This window comes from Colias croceus, chromosome 18 (assembly GCF_905220415.1).
Source record: "Colias croceus chromosome 18, ilColCroc2.1".
NCBI classification, from domain to species: Eukaryota; Metazoa; Arthropoda; class Insecta; order Lepidoptera; family Pieridae; genus Colias; species Colias croceus.
This window is the reverse complement of record NC_059554.1, coordinates 9,821,838-9,836,223: the sequence shown is the minus strand read 5'-3', so window position 1 is coordinate 9,836,223 and position 14,386 is coordinate 9,821,838. Positions and strand designations below refer to the sequence as shown.

Genomic DNA, 14,386 nt, shown 5'->3' with positions numbered 1-14,386 from the left:
TTTCCACTATAGCATAATATTACTTGAAGAACTTATTGGTTTTATAGTATAAATTATCAATAATATTTTTTGGATGATACCTACGTCGTATTTGATCAACTACTTATTAAAAAAAAATGTCTCACAAGCCTGAAAGTATATCAATTACTAATTAATTATTATTAGCAGATGTTTATTGCATGGTACTTATGCAATTATGCATGTTTGTAAACATTTTAATTTTGTTTATAAACATCAGTTCAGATGGTTTAAAAGCACACTTGGTTTAAAGTCTTATATATTTTAATAAATACTTCGGAATTCTATACAGTAATTTGTTTTTGTAGTATGGTATTTGTACGTCCCGGTGGCGAATCAACGGATACCTCCAGGTCAAAGGTCAGTAAATTTGTTTAAACTAAATTACTAAGACGATTTTGGTGAAATTTTCAGGGAAATTTAAAAAATTGTAAGGAACTTTGTTTTTGTTGTAATTTGTATTAATTGATAGTTTTATTAGTATTTAAATTAGAAAACACTATACTTTGGACCCAACGATAAAATTATTCTGATTTGTAAATAAATATGCTGTATTTGAAATGAATGTGCCAATAAATCACAAAGAAGGGACATTTTAATTGAAACTCTATTAGGAGAACTTTAATTTCTTAGTTGTGAGAGCAACAACTTATTCGACTTTCGTATAACAACTCCTAGCCAAGGGTGTTGTTTTTGACAGTTGCGTAGTTGGAATCGATACAGTGACGGTCTAAAGCGGTATTTAATATTCATTTTATATACTGTAGCGTAACGTTATTGAGATTTTCAAAAACGTTTCAAATAAATTAGGAATATTCTGTAAGAAGTGAGCAGGAAGGTAAAATAAAAGATTAAATAAAATTAAAAAACTAACTAACTCTACGCTTACCTACCATGGAGGTTGACAAATTATAATACATATTTTCCTAAAGTTAATAATCTCAAGGTAGTATACTTCTGAATACATTCACACACTAATCAAAGATACTTGAGTAATATTGATCAAATAAATATCACAAACATATAAAGACTCATATAGAATCTAAAATAATGAAATATTTTATACTAATAATCTTAAACTGAAAGATGAAATGAAACAGCTCAATAATATTGAGAAATGTATTACGACTATCAATATTGCCGATCTGGGAATTCATTCGATGTTAAAGTTATTTTCGTATAAAAATGAAAGGAATAAATACACAATATATTGATAGAAATATCAAGAATGTTCCTCATTAACAGCATGTTGCAGTGTTTACAAGAAAATATACCAAGTTCCGATTCTTAGAATACAGATTCCGTATTAAATATGTTCGGGGGAAAATCTTTTTAACTTTCAACTGGTTTCTATTAATTAGCGTCTATTGTACCATTTAATAATATATTGCAATGAAGTAGAAAATTATTGGACAGTTCTTAATAAATATTTTACTTAATTAATGTTAAACTCGACACATTTATTCTCTTTTCGAGATTCATTAAATGTTAATTTATGGTTTTATAACGAAGACTTAATAAAAGTTAACATAATATAATTACTAATAAGAATAAATACATCGATGTATCGATGAAATTTAACGTTTTACTTTTTCGTACCCACATACTAGAGAGAACGTCAGACACACAGACGGTCCGCTATCTCCTGACCGATCACTACCCTCATCTATTGCACAGTTGACAGATATATACTATGTTGTGTGAACGCCTGTCTAGAATATTCTTAATCGCACAATTTTTTGATATTATGCATCTCGTATTTAAAGCTTTGTAAGATTGAGCTTTAAGTCCTTTTTTACTACGATAATATTACTGCTGCAATATTTGCCGATATTCTGCTGCTATCATTCAAAGACTAGGTATATCTTATCAAGCCCTTGTATAATTAAGCAGATTGATTTGCACAATAAATGCATAATAGATGTTCAAGTTGCAGTCTGTAGCAAATACCTTAGATATTTCGGCTTCACTTGTAAAATATACGTATATATATGTTACGTTGTTAAGTTACTATTAACTGCAACTATATTGATTATTTTACTATTTCGTTGCAGTATCATGGAATACATAAAGGAACAGTTACCAGATTTGAACAAGAATTACAACCCGAATCACGGCTATGAGCCTTACTGGCCCGGGGGTGACTGGGTGTTCAAGGACCCCGAGTTGGGGCCCAATGAGACCACCACGAAGGTGCCCCTCGTTTGTGGAGAAGAGTGCAACTATCTTTATACGAGGTGCAGTGAATTATGATCTTAGTAATACTTTATATTATGGCCTAAATTTAAGGGATAGTCCTATTAAAATTGGTCCAGTCGTTTCGAAGATTAATCCCAATAGTCAGAAACGATTGGGTTTGTCGTAGATGTGAATGGAGATACGCCAGCATCTAGGATCTCTTTTACAAATAGATATGTATTATAAAATATATTTCAATTTGTATCGGGATATTTCTTCGAAGAAGCTATGTTTAAACGCTGTAAGTACCTATTTTACTATTTCATATCTACATTTCTTCTTCAATAGATGAAACAATATGATATGAATTTTAATATCCTCTTTGTGGGAGAGACATCATACACATACACAATATCTGCAAAAATTGATATTATTAATATTTGCGGCCTTGACCCGACTGCCTGTTTCGATGTTGTTACAGAAAATATCTATGTTATGTGATAAATAAATATTGTATTAGTATGTAGTATCGCAAAGCTTCGGAATAATGTGTTTCCCAAAAGCTTGTACGACGGCACTTAATTAAAAATTGATTTTGTCATCGAAGTTTTAGACAAAATAAGATAAAATTAAACAAACTTTTCAGATTCTTAAAAATATTATAGAACGTATAAATTCTCATTTTCGACGGTTTTATAAATAGTAACAGGTATTTAAATTTCATGTTTTATAGTATTGAAATGTAGGCATTAATCGCGATCATATGGTAATATTAAATGTTAAAAATATGTAATGACGATTCGAAATTGCTTCTAAAAGAAGTAAGTGAATAAATAAATGTTTGAAAATGTTTTGAGAACCGGTTGAGCGAGTAATGAAAATAGGCGGGTTCGAATCCCGCCTAATAACATATTATTTAATATCCTTAAAAATATTGTTTTGATTTGTTTACAGGATAGGTGCAGTGTGCGCTCGGCAAGCTAACAACGTGGACTACGAGCGATGCAGTGGCATATGGATCGGGTTCTGCCTGGGCTACCGCTACGACGAATTCCACCGCGGGTTCTACACCTTCGACACCTACTGCAAGTTCCTGGATGCGCAGTGCCGGACTGGCTTTAAGGATCGTGGGTTATTTCTCATTTTATGGATTTAACCTATTTAACTACTGCATCAACATATCAACTGCGATTTATATACCTACATATATATTTATATATTAAATATATATCTAAATTTTTAAGCTATTGCATAGCTTCTATCGCGGGCCTTGAGCGCGGGGACCGAATCGAGAAATTCCGTAACGAAAAAACCCCTACTCCGACGGGCTCGGAGGTGTGGCTTGAAGGCATGCTATGCAATAGCTTTACCGCGGCAGTCCCCGAGTGCCACACGTCTTTTATTTATCTATGTATAGATACTTAATCGTTGTATAATCACTTAGTATTAATACATTATTTATAAAAATATAGGTACTGCTTTAAAATATTTTATAAAAAGTTGTTAGCGTCTATGCTATCCTATATCTATTTGGTGTAAAAAATGTTGAAAAGAGTCTAATATTTACATACAGGTTGGCTTCTAGTTCACAAGGGGAATTGTTCGCACAACTTAGACAAATACTTCAAGCCGGTGTATACCCCAGGAGTCCTGTTCACAAGGCTGTCTACTTACTTCCCCACGCTGATCCAAGCCTTCGAAGGTGCGTCCCTTCCACCCCCACTGCGGAAGGGTACTGAAGATATCGTCCCTAATTCGAACATACCGAAACCAGTTAGACTGCATATAAATAACGTGCTGCAAAATGCTTTGAGTGGGAGACTTAGTGATGAATAAATGCGTTTTTTTAGTTCTCTTATTTCTTTCCTCCCTCCTTGCCATGGACTTACCAAATTCTTGATGAGAATTCACGCGATGTTTTCTCTTTATCATTTATACGAGTATGTTTGAGATTGCTAATTTAAAAATGTAGCGTACAGTGTGCGATCCTTTTTCAAAATGGAAAGTCATAAGAAAACAGGAAAGGGTTTAACGGAACGTACAATAAAATGAAATATAAAGTTCACTATATATTATAAAGAAGAAGTGTAATGAAGCCGATTCTTTTTTGGTCAAATTAACATTGCAATAATGTTTTTCACTTGACCGTACTAACCCTCTTTGCCGACTGTACCAGATCTGTCATTAACTGAGCGGCCAAATGTGAGATATTTTCCACATATGCCCATACAATGACCCACATTACCGCTTCAATGCATCATAATACACGCAAAACGATGCCCTAATGTGCTCGCTTAAAATAATTCCTCCTTCTTTGTGAAGCCAGTAATGGCCGACATTTTGCGTTCTTATCGCTGTAGGACTTATGTGGAACGATTTATTATTAGAAGAAGTATGATTGGAAATAATTATGAAGGTCTATGATTGTTTTAGATGTTATTGTTCTGAATGGCACGGTTATGGGTCTAAATTGACCTCACATGTGAACAATTAATTTTAAGATACTCAGTTCTGTTACTCAGTGAAAGTTTTATTTATTATGCTATATATTTAAAAAGTATTTTTATATTTAATCTTTTGTTATCTGTCTCATTATTTTGCCATGAATCTTTATCCCATAAAATCAAGGCAAAGCTGTATAAGATACGTTTACATTTTTTAAGACTCTTAATGGAAAAAATTTGTGTGAGAAAACAAAACTAATCCGTTGTAAAGTAATAAATAAATGCTTTTTGTTCTATGTTTTGATAACTTCACAGTTCACACAATTAAATAACACGCAAAAATGTAAACAAACAATTATATTACAATTAGATTAATGAAGTTTACATTACGAAATGTAAACAATATCTTACGCATGAATGCGCACAGTTTTTTAGAGCCGAAAATATATTTTTACTAGGTTTTCACCCGCGGCTTCGCCCGCGCAGTCAAAGAAAAACCCGCATAGTTACCGTTCCCGTGGGATTTCCGGGATTGCGTCATTTTCCCGGGATAAAAAGTAGCCAATGTCCTTTCTCGGGTATCAAAATATCTCCATACCAAATTTCATGAAAATTGGTTCAGTAGTTTAGGCGTGATTGAGTAACAGACAGACAGACAGAGTTACTTTCGCATTTATAATATTAGTATGGATATGATGTATTTTTGTATATTTTTTATAATATGCTTCTTTTATACTCTTCCTTTAATTGGGAAGTAATATTTGTGATAAATATATAAGGGATTTTAAATAAAAAAAATATTATGTATTTATCCTCTGAAAAAGATGAGACTTTATTAATATTTGCACATTTATCTTACATAAATTTTACATTAACTATGTTTTACTAAAATGAAAAATTTACTAACCTGAAAAAGAAGCGACATTTATAGTTTATTTTACTAACTTTAGTACACACTTTAAACTGTTTAAGTATTCCCTTATTAATTTTAATTACTTAAGACATCACTTTTTTATTTTGCGAAGTTCGACATTATTAGCTCTCTCGTGACCGTCGTATGTCGGACTAAATGTTAAACTTTGTTATATTATCTAAGACGAGCGGAAAAATTCAAATCCTCTAGAGAAATGAAGTTTCTTATATATATTTTTATGATGGCATGATGGAAATTGGGAAAGCTGTTATTACATGTAGGTATTTAACAGTTCTATAAAAAGAAAGTGCCTGAGGGAAGTGTCGAAGCATTTTTATATCATATTTTATTTTAAACCATTTCCAGTTATTTTATAAATATAACAGTATCATTTTAGCCAATGTATCTCTAATAATGTAAAATGTAAAATTTCTTTAATGTAAAATTTTAGGATACATCCCGTTTTATTTTTAAAAAGTCATGTGTCATTTTACTCATTAGGTTAGTGCTTTCGATATCAGTTTAAAGTTTTTTGATATCTGCAATAGCAATATCAATGCAATATCTTGCAATATAATTACAACCGGTATAATTTGTTTGTTTAACTTTTCATCATAAAAGTGTATAAAATCTCGGAAAATTCTACGACTTTCATTTGTATCCCTTGAGTGAGACAAATTTCATTATCAAATTGCAAATTAAAACGGTTTTAACTTGAAAATAGTTATTAATTGGGTCTGAGAAGCGTTTCTAAATTGAGGCGAGAAATCTTGAAAATATTTCAATATACTTTTTTAAACACTCAAATTGATTAAATTTTCATATTCAACAATAAGATTTAAGTACAATGAACATTAAGATTTACAAGACATTTTTCAATTTAATTTTAATTTTGTTTGTCGCAGGGTAAAGGTTCGTATCTTAACATTGAATTAGATTCAAAATCTTTTTACGTATAATTTGTTAAAGTGAAAGTGCCACGTACATACAAATGAACAGATTTTCTTTATATATAAGTAAGATAGAGCCACGTTGTTCTTTCATTAAAATATTTCCATAAAATTTCACGAACGCTGATGAAATAAAATACACATCTGTGGCACATCTAACGCACTACGATGTACTACTATCACTCCTCACAAACTACATCTTATAGCCTCTGAAAGGGGAAGCTTTACACATAGCACAGAGGAACCTATATCCAACATATTATATCACTGTAATTTCGATTCTATTAAAAGGCAATAGGGTTCTGTTTACAATGTCCCAATTGTGAATATATGGTAAAATTTGTGGATCGAATATACCGACCATAAATGCATCGCCGATACAAAGTAAGGACTGAGGTCTCGAACGCTCAGGTTTCAAGCAATATTTCTAAACCAATGCATTCCTCGATATTTTATTCACTACTTTAGTATTTCAATCTTCATTATTACATTCTTTCGCTTTACTTACTTATATTGTTTGTATTTTGGTGATTCATACTGTATAATACAAATAAATAACAATTTTAAGGCTCTTAACAGATATATTGACAGATCGGAGGTAACTTCGTTTCAAGGTTAAAATTTATCTGTCCAATAAAGTATTACACGAACATTTTAAAATGTCACCTGTAAACTGTCATATACGAATATTAGAATACATTTTTGAAATGGTAGTTTAACACGTTATTCGATGAATAAGTTTGAACCAAGGATTGAAAAATCAGCCCTAAATGCACATTAAATAATATTAGAAATGTATAACTTGATAAATTTTCTGTCCTTTAAAACTTAATTAATCTTTAGTTATAACACAATATCAATTAGTTTTTACTCATTAGATTAGTACCTATAGTTAAATATACGCTCATGATAAACAAGTAATCAATGGCATATAACCAGTTTCTTACCATAAATTATCGATAAATTTCGACCTTTCACCTTGAACCTTTTACCTTTACATGATGTGTAAATAATTATCTCATGTGTTTTAGATTGTGAAGCAAATTAACTATGGTTTGTTTATAATTGGGTCGATGAATCAAACATATAAGCCAACTCAATCAAAAGATACAGCCGTTTATGCTACAAATTATTGAAAATTTCGACATTCGCAAGGAAATCAAACCTACAAGGTACTTCCCGTGAACACAGAGTCTAGAAATTTGGCTACAAGCAATATTTAGAAATTAAAGACTTTTTAACGGATTTTAAACGCGATTTATTCATTATATTATTTTCCCGACGTTTCTAACACTTTACAGCGAGCGTGGTCATGGGGAGACCTTCTAAGGTCATAATATAATGAATAAATCGCGTTTAAAATCCGTTAAAAAGTCTTTAATTTCTAAATATTATCCCACCAAAAACATAAATGTAAAATTTGGAGCCGAGTTCATACGTTGACTTAATTTGCCAAAAAAAGAAATGAGAAGTTGGCACACATTTAGATCTCATTTCTTTTTTTGGCAAATTAAGTCAACGTATGAACTCGGCTCCAAATTTTACATTTATGTTTTTGGTGGGATATCATTACTTTTTGTACAGAAAATTACTCTGCAAGATTTACTTTATGAATATAATACTTTTTATATACGATTTTTTTATTTTTTCTTGCGGTTTCTCTGTATGGTTTGTTTAGTATTATTTTCTATATTTTCTTATATGTTATGAATGTCAGCACACATTGCCCCGTCATTATCTGCAATTTTTTAAACTCGTTTTCACTCTGGTTTCCCTTCAAAACGTATAACGTATAAACTCGTTTTCTGTTTAAAAGATTACATGATTTTCTAAACATCCAGCGTGAATTTGTACACACACTATTACCAAGATGCAAAGATCGTTGTAGAAGAATCGTCGCCTTACTCCATGACGTTACGGTATTGCCATGACGCGATCTTGAAATTTTACTCTAAACGCGCCTAAATATGTTTCACTCATATTAATATTACGCAAATTAAATCATTTCGACCTTCGACGAAGCCTTCTTCCATTACACCATTTATGGTAATTATTTTTGCATGCTTGTATTGGCTGAACATGTTTGTGCTTTATTAATATAATTGTATCACCATTGAATACCATGTTTAAAGCAAAATAAAGATTTTATTTATTTATTTATTTACACTGAAATTAAAACTAAACTAAACACTCATAATAAATGTAAAATTATATATTATTTTTAACTGTATGAGCAATATTTTTATTACAATTTTCTTTTATTTTACGTTTAATATCAGTTTTGAATAAAGAAATCATGCAATCGAAGTAATCCGCCCTAGCGATACTAGCGCGAGTGAGTGTGATGTCAGAGGCGCATCGAATCGACAGATGTTTCGTCCTAAAATATGTAAACTTCAATAATCTATATCTCAGTCATTTATTGATGGATTTCAAAAATTTTTTCGGCCACTGATTAGTTTTGATCTATTTTTTAAGACTAGTAAGGTGAATATACTATTTTCTATTTTTTTAAACTTTTCCATTTTTCCATACAAACAAAATTAATGTCATTGAAAAAAAAATTAAATACAAATAAATTCAGTATTTTCTGATTTTTTCCTTTGTACACTCACTATTACCTAGCTGATTACAAAATTTGAACTTTCTAGGTCATCTGGAAGTGGGTTAGGTTTTGTATATGTCTATAAGTCAGTCAGTCTTAAAAATTGCGATTTTTGGATATTAATATCTACGCAACTGTTTAATCTATATTTATGAAATTTAAGGTTCTTGTTTATCTTGAGGTCCTCTTGATATGTACCAAATTTGGTTTATTTTACTCAAATAGTTTTCGAGATAAAAGGGGGTGAAAAGTGGCTCGAAATGGTTCGTGTAAATATACACACGGCTGCTGCTCGCCAGTTCTCTTCACTTGAACTCGGCTTGACACGCTGCCGCGTGTCTAGATACATTTAGAAATTAAAGACTCGCGTAAAATTAAACCCTAGAAAATACTACAAGCAATATCTTATAGAGCAGATAAAGGAAAATTTGCCAAAAACATAAATTTGAAAGGTACAACATAATAAAAAATAGGATTGTTCGGAGACCTCGGTGCGCGAGTCCGACTTGCACTTGGCCGGCTTTATTTAGGGAATAACAAGTTATCTCATGCTTTGTATCTTTATTTGTAATATAATTCACGGGTTTGATCACCATTATCAGTTCTGACCTCCTTGACGTCACACAATTACTCCATATATATACCTGTTCCTACATACAATATAGTTTTATATTGATATACAAGCTGTGAAGATGGGAAGGCTTACAAATGAACAAAAACAGTTTTATGAGGACAATGGGTATATAGTGTTGAAGAAGCTGATTAAAGGAAAGGAATTGGAGCGGTTATCAGAGGAATACGATAAATTGTTTAAGAGGAAAAATGATGGAAAATTGGAAAGTTCCTGGGTTGGAAGTGAGGAGAACCACAGAGCCAGTGACAGCCCATACACGGTATGTAACCTTTTTATTTGGTCGTGTAATATTTCATCTATGATTTCCATATGTCAGATTAATTAACTACTATATAGGTATATATAAAAGCTTGTTAAAAAAAATGATATTTTAATACGTTATTAACTGATAGATCAGTTAAATGGAATCCCACCAAAAAACCATAAATGTAAAAATGGGAGCCAAGTTCAATCGAATCAACTTTACCGAAAAAAGAATGTATGGCATCTAAATGTGTGCCAAGTTCTGTAGACAGTCCAGAAATTTATTTACAAAGATGTATAAAATTCCTAGGTGAACTGAAAACTCAATTGTTTTATTTTCCCTTTTAAAACAATGTTTTTTCAAAATATGACTTTAATTTTGAAAAATAAAATTATTTCTTGCCAAAAGTGCTTCTAAAATAAGTTTGAGTTTGACCACCGCCTCTTGGTACTGTGGTCGACGTATGAGCAGAGAAACGATAGGTCCTGGGTTCGATTTCCGGTGGGAAAAATATATCGGTCTGTTGGGACATAAAATAACCTGTTTGTCGTAAATAACAATAAGCGGACACATGATTTTGAACAAACTCATTTGGAATAAAACCGAATTAAACCGCTGCTAACCTTATATTTCAATAAAAAATGTTTATTTGCTCTTATAACAGAACTTACGTAAAATAACAACACTGTCATGAGAAAATGGCAATGTTTACAAATTATAATAATCGGACAGATAATATTTTATGGATCGTTAATTTTTATCTATTGCCAGGGCGTAGTAATTACGGTATTGTGTAAAATATTCCGTAAGATACTTAAATTATGAGCTGATAGAAAACAGGAAAATAACAATATTTTGAAGTCATATATAAAATAAAGCTGAAGAGTTTGTTTGTTTGTTTGAATGCGCTAATCTCAAGTACCATTAGAAAAATTCTTTAGGTGTTAGATCCCATTTATCGAGGCTATAGGCTATATATCATCACGCAAAGACCAACAGGAGCGGAGCAATGCGGATGAAACCGCGGGGCTCAGCTTTCAGTTTCATGTGCAATAATGAGGTAAATGGAAAACTTTGGGAAGAAAGGATAAATAATATTATTAAGAATTATTAATCATCATTTGTAAATTCTGGACTTCAGAATATCTTAGACAAGCTACCAAAGATAATAAAACTATATACAATACGAATACAAAGGTATTGTTATAAATAATTATTAATTAAGTTAAAATATAACAAAACTACTGATACGGGGAAGTTCTTTTCATTAGCAGATATTGCATTACCCCATATAAGCTTTGTTTTATTTGTCTGATTATGAGTTTTGCACCAAACAAAAGTCCAAATTATACAATAATTATCATCTCTATAACATTGCTATCAATATTATTAATGATAGCGACCTAAACGAATCATTATGTAAATATTTGTTTTAATCTGATATCAAAACAAAACAGTTCTATACTTACTAGACGTAATCATCTACTTTTTTATTGGCATTCCAAGCTTTCTCTACAGTTTTTTGTCAAATAATTTTAAACGTCTAAGAGGTCAATAATAAATGATTTCAGGTAAAAGGTATCCACAATCTGCAAATGCACCACGCTGTGTTCGGCAAGTATCTATACAACGACGATCTGCTTGATGCTATAGAGGACATAATCGGGACCGAGAACATCGCCCTGCACCACACCAAGGCGCACTATAAGCCGCCGGAAAAGGGAGCCGCGTATCCAATGCATCAGGTATTTTTATTTTTATAATAATATATCAGTAGGTTAATTGTTGTTGCAGTTTTGATAGTTTTTGTTTCTATTTTCATTTGAATAGTTTTTTAAATAAGAGCTAGCGCGCATGAGCAACTTTTGTTTCCGCAACTATTTTGTCGCTAAGTTGCGTCGCTACGTGCGCGCACTTCCTTACTAGCCCATAAGTTGATGGGAGAGACAAAATAGTTGCGGATACAATAGTTGCTCTTGCGCGCTAGCTCTAAAACTTTTTGACTATTGGCGGAAAAAAAAGGCTAACAACGGAACGGAAAATAACAATAACCTTCTTCATTTATTTTCCATTTAATATTATACTTGTTAATTGTCGCTACTGTAATTAATTGGGCATGTATAAGTAATCGTGAATTGTTTTACACTCTGACTTAAAATTTTATTCTTCTTTTTTAATTTCTGCAGGATTATCCTTACTTCCCATATGCGAAGGACTCCATGACAGCAGCTCTGTTATTCCTTGATGATGCTGATGTGGAAAACGGGACGCTCTTCGTGTATCCTGGCTCTCACAAATTGGGACCGCTAGAAGATATGGGGCCTAAGGAAGGCAGTAACTTTCATTATGTTGATCAGGTAACTGTCGCTTATTGAAGTGTAGCAGATTACCCAGTGATTGAAATCTGCAAAGTAGTATTGTGTTAATTGTATTTGACGTTATGCATTATTTTTGTTATTTGATTCTTATGTTGTTTAATATTTTATGTAATTTGTTTTTTATAAGAATACCGCTTTGGTTTATAATTTTTTTATATCAATTTAGTAAGATGATTCATGACTACTGACTAATACTGACGAGCAGACAAATACATTTAAATCTTCAATTCCCAACAATTTAAGTAACTCATTATTCATAGAAAAAGTTCCCCATCGAGAAGGCACTACCCGTGATCGTAGAAGCAGGTGATGTGGTCATCTTCAGCTACCTGATGGTCCACGGCAGCTCTCCCAACCTGTCTCGGCGTCCCCGCCGCATGCTGCTCGCACAAGTGTACGATGCCCACGACAAGCCGGTCGGGGGGGAACCGGGGCAGCCGGGCAAGGGCTGGTTACTCCGGGGGGTGAACCTGGATAGAGATGCCACTGTTACAAATAGAGCGAAGGATTGATGTATTAAATATAAGCTGTACATAATGCTACTTGTGTTTTATTTCATTGGAGTGTTAGAGAAATAAGATAATATGTCTCATTTCTTTGAATTACAATATGTTGTATGTACATTAAAAATGTATATCTCTCAGTGCAAATGGTTTTAAAAATGAATTTATAAATACTACCGGATATTCCAAGTTTGAGATATATTCCAAATAAGATGTAAATCATAAAACCATTCTTCAATTTACATTTCTTTCAAGATTTTTACTGAAAAATAAAATAAAAAGATAGATTATTAACTGACATATTATCTATACTATAAAAGACAAACAATATTTTCCTATTCATTATTTATTATTAAAACAAATCCCTTAAAGTAAGACATGTTTAACACTAATTATATTAACAGGATCATATGAAAGTCGTTTGACTACGTTATTGTAACGTAAATTCGCTGGCTCAAGCGGTCGTGTTTTAATCAAATTTCATCTACTTTCATTAAAATTTCGTAAACATAATTAATACGAAAAGGGATTATCCTCTGAATATGTGAAAACTTTCGTGAGCAAGCTTTGTTGATTAATTGTTACCGACATTTGTAATCTAATTAACACACAAACTTACAAACAAACAGTAGCTAGGTATACCTACGTTATGGTTAATTTTCCTATTGGTGTGAACAAATAGAATGATTTAATATAGCATACTTAATACTTATATTTACTTATAGCTGCTGACATTTTATAATAAAGGCTAATTTAAAATTCATGAATTAAAAAAAATAAAAGGACTTACTGTAAATATTTGAATTTGATTTTGAGTTATTAATAAGCAACTATTATAATTAAATTTATTTATGTAGAACATAGATTTTTGAAATGTGTGCGAATAAAATCACGTATTCACTAGTAGATATAATATACAAAATACTTATCTAAATATTTGCAGACAGCTAAAACATGTTTTAATACTCTACCCAGCTTAGCTTAGATAAAACGAATAAACCCATGAATAATACATTAGGTTTTCTTTTACAAGTACCTAAATGGACTTCATGGAAGTAATATAGCTGCTGTTTAAGTATTAATAAAATATTTATATTCTAAATAAATTGACTAATTCTACTAACTATAGTACATAATTATTGCTTTAAAAGAAGCTATTATTAGTCAAAAACACTTAGAAATCATCCATTCTATGCTTAAAATAAACAAACACATGTTAAACTTATAATATTCCGGCTAATAGTTTTAGAACGCAAATATTATGCATCTTTTATTAAACATTGACCACCAATAAAGCTACTCCCTAAATCCGCAGCCAACAAATCACAATTGCATTCACGACGCAAATTACAGACGAATTTGAAAAACTTCATTGTTTATGCATTAAATTGGGAAGCTTTTAAATGCGTCCATTATTCATTGATAAACAATGGATGGAGTTTCGCAAAATGGCGAATGATTTCAGAAAGAAATTCTCGGTTCATTTGCGCGGGACGTTAATCCCGGATTATACACGAGT

The 14,386-nt window shown here is 31.6% G+C and overlaps 2 protein-coding genes across 3 annotated transcripts; both read left to right on the top strand.

The window, feature by feature from the left end:
- Nucleotides 1-276: 276 nt before the first annotated feature.
- LOC123699812 lies at nt 277-4,047 on the top strand. Of its 2 annotated transcripts, none has more exons than XM_045646841.1 (4): nt 277-378; nt 2,073-2,255; nt 3,151-3,323; nt 3,770-4,047. In XM_045646841.1, exons 2-4 carry the CDS (start codon nt 2,077-2,079, stop codon nt 4,030-4,032), a joined length of 615 nt encoding a protein of 204 aa, XP_045502797.1. In that variant the 5' UTR covers nt 277-378; nt 2,073-2,076; the 3' UTR covers nt 4,033-4,047. The 2 variants fall into 2 exon arrangements, with proteins under 2 accessions (XP_045502797.1, XP_045502798.1); XM_045646842.1 differs by having other exon boundaries at nt 3,151-3,327.
- Nucleotides 4,048-9,770: 5,723 nt separating this feature from the next.
- Nucleotides 9,771-12,903, top strand: LOC123699649 (phytanoyl-CoA dioxygenase, peroxisomal-like). The gene is made up of 4 exons (XM_045646647.1): nt 9,771-10,001; nt 11,558-11,731; nt 12,173-12,343; nt 12,625-12,903. The coding sequence occupies exons 1-4, from the start codon at nt 9,801-9,803 to the stop codon at nt 12,874-12,876; spliced, it is 798 nt and encodes a 265-aa protein (XP_045502603.1). The 5' UTR covers nt 9,771-9,800; the 3' UTR covers nt 12,877-12,903.
- The last annotated feature ends 1,483 nt before the right edge of the window (nt 12,904-14,386 follow it).